Source organism: Apaloderma vittatum, unplaced genomic scaffold, assembly GCF_000703405.1.
Source record: "Apaloderma vittatum isolate BGI_N311 unplaced genomic scaffold, ASM70340v1 scaffold13962, whole genome shotgun sequence".
Classification (NCBI taxonomy): domain Eukaryota; kingdom Metazoa; phylum Chordata; class Aves; order Trogoniformes; family Trogonidae; genus Apaloderma; species Apaloderma vittatum.
Window position 1 is genome coordinate 10,606 of NW_009701965.1, and position 4,671 is coordinate 15,276.

General features: G+C 49.4%; 1 protein-coding gene across 3 annotated transcripts in view; it reads right to left on the reverse strand.

The window, feature by feature from the left end:
- PKM (pyruvate kinase, muscle) overlaps positions 1-1,416 on the reverse strand; it is an 11,786-nt gene extending 10,370 nt beyond the window's left edge. For 2 of the 3 annotated variants that reach the window (XM_009879353.1, XM_009879354.1), the window contains exons 1-3: positions 1,320-1,416; positions 943-1,112; positions 477-568 (exon numbers count right to left, since the gene is read on the reverse strand). In XM_009879353.1, the coding sequence (XP_009877655.1) occupies positions 477-568; positions 943-1,112; positions 1,320-1,360 (303 nt within the window). In that variant the 5' untranslated portion in view covers positions 1,361-1,416. Of the gene's footprint in view, positions 1-476; positions 569-938; positions 1,113-1,319 lie in introns of those variants that run through there. The other variant, XM_009879355.1, reaches the window with a different exon arrangement.
- Positions 1,417-4,671: the final 3,255 nt, after the last annotated feature.

Consider the following 4,671-nt stretch of genomic DNA (forward strand, 5'->3'; position numbering starts at 1 on the left):
CCTGGAATGGGATCCTTGTCTCCGTATCGCTGAGGAGCTCATCTATTTATATCAGTAAGGGCTGGTCTGCCATGAATAGCATTGATTTCTTTTGACCTTATTCTTATAAAGCTCACTGCACCACCTCCCAAGCGCCGCGGTGCCAACATCACGACTGCCAGGAACACAACCAGAGCAGCTGCTTAGTTAGCCAAGCAAACCCCAGAGTTCCATCCTTTCAACTACGCACAGTAATTACTTCAAATCGTTGACAGTTTATTCTTTAGAACAGTTCAGAATGCCTACTTTTATGTTATCAGCAATTACGCATGCTCAATACGTACAGCTGGCACACTTTAACAAAAGTGGAGATCAGTTTTTCCCTTCCCACACCAAGGCTGGTCTGGACTAAGCTGGATTTGCCCCATCCACGAGAGAACTGGTCAGCAGACACACACAGCCAGTCGAGGCCATATCAGCTCTGACCCCACCCTTACCTCATGGGTGCCGTGAGAGAAGTTGAGGCGGGCAACATTCATCCCAGATTTAATCATTTCCTTCAGCTTGTCCACTGAGCGGGAAGCCGGGCCTAGGAGGAAGAACCAGTTTGAATATTAACTTTGTGAAGATAATGAGACAACCCACACACTGATATCAGGCTGTTTCATGTGGAAAAGTGTAATGGATGCAAGACTTGCTCAGCACTGAAGCAGATCATCCCTACATCAGCAGATGTTTACACTTGCCTCAAGGAGCAGAGTAGAACCTACACAGTTCCAATTTCCGAAGCTACTGGATCCACACCTAGTAATAACGGGGGTTAGGCAGACATGGGAAAGGCACTTCGTTCAACACTCAAGTTCAGCCCTGGCAAAGGATGAAAGCCGAAGCCTTCTCACAATTTCCCTGACAAGTTTCACCAACTTTGGAGCTGCAATCGTCTCCTATCTAGGAATCACCTACCGATGGTGCAGATGATGCCGGTGTTTCTTGCGATGGTGGGCTCTGAGTCGATGTCCAAGCGGCACATGTGCTCCAGGAAGGTGTCTGCCATAGCAGCATGTAGCTGCTGGGTCTGGATGAAAGCGGTCCCTGCATCGTGGTGCTTCGACATTGTCACTGGAATCCTGTGCCTAGGAGAGAAGAAAGTGGTGCCAGGTTTGGCATCATCCAGGCTCACTCATCGAGCAAAGACACTGACACATCCACATGATGAATATGGAGGGAATAAGAAAGCTGCTATTGGGTCAAACTATATTTATGTTCTCACTTGAGAGTCTTAGATACAGGCAAGACACATATTTCCATGTCATCCCCCACGCCGACCACCCAAAGCTCACCTGCCTTCTATGCAGATGTTCCCTTCATAGCTTCTCTTCATTGCCAGTCTTCCCTTGGAGCTACACAACGCAACAAAATTCAAGTACTTGAATGCACAGGCAGAGATTCTGCCTCCTCCCTCCCAGCTCTTGAGTCACTTCTCCTACAGGCCTCGGCTGCATTTCCCACCACAATTGAGGATGGGAGCAGCTCGGCACTAGCGTGACTGCAGATATGCGCTTACGCAGGCAATCTTCCACCGAGAAGTGCCTAATCACAGCAAAGTCCACCTAAGCTTAAAACCCACCCTTTAAGCCTGTACAAGCAAGTGGCTTTGAGTTGATTAAACACAACACCTTGGCACAGAACATGTAAAAGACTGAAGATTTCTTTAATGCGCTCAAGGTCCCTCTTCATACTGAAAACACTGTGGCTCTCTCATCACCTGCACTCCCCCTCACCCAGGGCAGCAGAAAATCACCACGTGGGGGTTTTTTTGTTTGGTTCCCCCTGCCAAAGTTTAGATTAAAAACAACTACCTGAATTCAGGCAGCTTGCCTCTACAGGATTAGAGCACCCCCAAAACCAGAGAAATAGCCTGCAATCCCAAGAGGAGGCTGAACTGGAATGGGAGGACACTTATTTCTCAGCAGCGCTGCTGCCTACGGGCATTTCTAATTGCTGACAGCAATCACTTCACTTTCAAGTAGCAGCAGCTAAAATCTCTTCGTCCTATTCGACCTGCCCAGGCTTTCTTGAAAAGGGACTCTGGTCAGGGTGCGATGTAAGGTGGCAGCTGCTGGCATGGGCAGATCACTAGTTTCAACTTCAAACAGTGGCTTGACTTCAAACTTCATCCTCTGGGCACGCAGGGGATGTTTAAAGCAGGCTAAGCTGCCTTCACCTCTAAGATAGGCCTTTTGTGTAGAAGTCGTAGGAAAAAAGGCAGAGATAAAAAAAAAACAAAAAAACTAACAGTAACCCTGCCATGTGCCTGCCTGGGTGCCGCAGAGGCCCCGCTTCATGCCGACGCTCCTCCCCTCAGCCACTTCTGCTCTGCAGACCTTCCCCACGTACGTGCGGTTCGTGCAGATCCCTCTCTGCAGGCAGCCCTGACTCACCATCGCCTCTTGCTCCCATGTGGCACAAAGGAGCCAGCCCAGCGAAAAACCATAATTTGTCCTGGCGAAACCTCCTTTCCTTCAGCCCTGCCAGAAGCTGCTGACTCACCAGAGTCGCTACAAGAAAGTCTGCCCACATAAAAAGCCCGACGAAGTCCCATTATTACAGGAAAACCCGCTGGCCAGCCCTGAAACATTGTGTTTTAGCCTTCTAACACTTGCTGCTGCATCCTCTGACACCTGTGGAGCAGCATTGCCTTCTCTAGAGGCAAAAAAAAAAAAAAAAAAAAAAAAGGCGCTTTTGCTGGGAAAGCGCCTCTGCACAATCAGAGGTGAGCAGGTCTGCACAGATTCTGGGAATGAGAGGAATACGACACAACAGGATCCCGAGACAGATCCAGAGCATGACTTGCAAGTTTTTAACAGTAGGCAGGTGAGTTCACCCCATCTCATGAAAATCCCCCACCCACTCAAGTAATTTGCAAATATAATTTTAACCCTCCTGAAGTCTTTCTAAATACATAAAGGAAAAGAAAACGTGAAGTTCCCACCCAAAATCCCCTTCACAAGATCTTCCAGCACTTCAGCAAGCTCAGGACAATTAATCAGAGGCACCAATGACCTTGTCCAGGGGCGAGAGAAGAAACGCAGCAGCCCAAAAGTATCCCAAACACCCATCTGCCTGCAGCACCATGCCCCACTACTGACAAGCTTCACTTTTTAATGCTTCCTCCTGCCTCCCAAGACCACATATTTACAAAGTAGTGATTGAATTCTACGGGAAGGACTAGTCTTATAAATATACCAGGAACGTCTGGCATTTCCCACTGCTTCACTTGCTTTTTTTAAAATCAAACAGAGAAGCAAGGACTTCAAGGACGCTCAAAGACAGAGAGCACTCAGTTTGGTCTGCGTGAGGGAGGTGTGGAAGTGGGGAAAGCAATATCTTACAAAGCCTGAATGTTTCCAGCACTGAATCAATCTGAATTCCTTCTTCAAGGAAATAAATATTAAATCCCCAAGTTTATTGCTCGGGCTGACTGCACTTCAGGCAGGGCATCCCAAAGACATCTGGCATCTCCCTCCCCCCAGCTCCTGAATATTCTAGAAGGAAGCCGTCTGAGCTCCGGATGACTGGTTTCACAGCAGCGAGGTGACTAAACCCCAGCCAGCTCATCCTGCGGTCGGGTCCAGCACTTCCAGATTTGCCCTAGGGACTGGACGGAGAAAGGAGAGGCAGCAGTAACCCCCCCTTCTGCAATCTCCACCTCAGCCGATAAAGCGAAGGGAAATGAACACTGCAGCGGCAGGGACTGGCCCCAGGCAGGAGCGGCATTAACCGTCGCCAGACCGGATAAAAACGTTCTAACAAGTTGCAGGCAGGCAGGGGGGAAGCTCCCGCGGGTGACGGTTCGGGTTTCATTAGTCAGCCTCACTTACACAACCCGCAGAGCAAGGCTGCTCATGCCCAACGTGCCCCAGCCAGAGACAGAAAAGGGTTTCAGTCAGCAGGGTTATGAAACCAGGAAAGCCTTCAAATTCCTCCCAAAAAAGCCTAAAAGACATCAGCTTCGCTCATTCCAGAAGGCATTCAAACAACAACAAAAAAAAAACACAAAAAAAACACACAAAAAAAAGCGCTCTGCCTTGAGGCAGGCTTTTAACACAGCTTCACGACTGCTTTCCAGAAAGGAGGGGGCAACGTGCTGTTCTCTGTGCGGTTATTGCAGGGGGTGGCGTCGTACCCTTACATAAGTACAAGATGGCCACCCCCAAAAATGCCATCTCTTCTTGGACAGGACCCAGAAGCTGCCACCTGCTCGCCAGGCCACAGTACACTCTCCCCGGGAGGAGAAGACCCATGGCTCCAACACAGAGATGCTTCAGTGGCTGAATTACAGGGGCCAGGGAGGTCAGGTGGGGCCAGCACGGATGGCGCTGGGTGACATCAGCGCTTTCCCTGCAGACGGATTAGGCTTGCTTTAGCCGAGCCCACCCTCCCGGGAGGGCAAGGGCAGGCAGGAGACTTAACAACAAAAAAAAAAGTTATCAGAGACTGGGTGACAAGAAAGACTTCTCTCGAGGGTATTTGTAGTGCGGGCACACCTACTGACTCCACCTCGCAGTGAGATGCTCGCTAAGAGGACAAAGGGCCTTTCAACCTGATCCCACATCAGAAGAAACCATGTCCTGTGAAGACTACAAAAGTCCTTTTTTGCATGAGAAAGGAAAGTTTTGGGGGTGTTTTCAC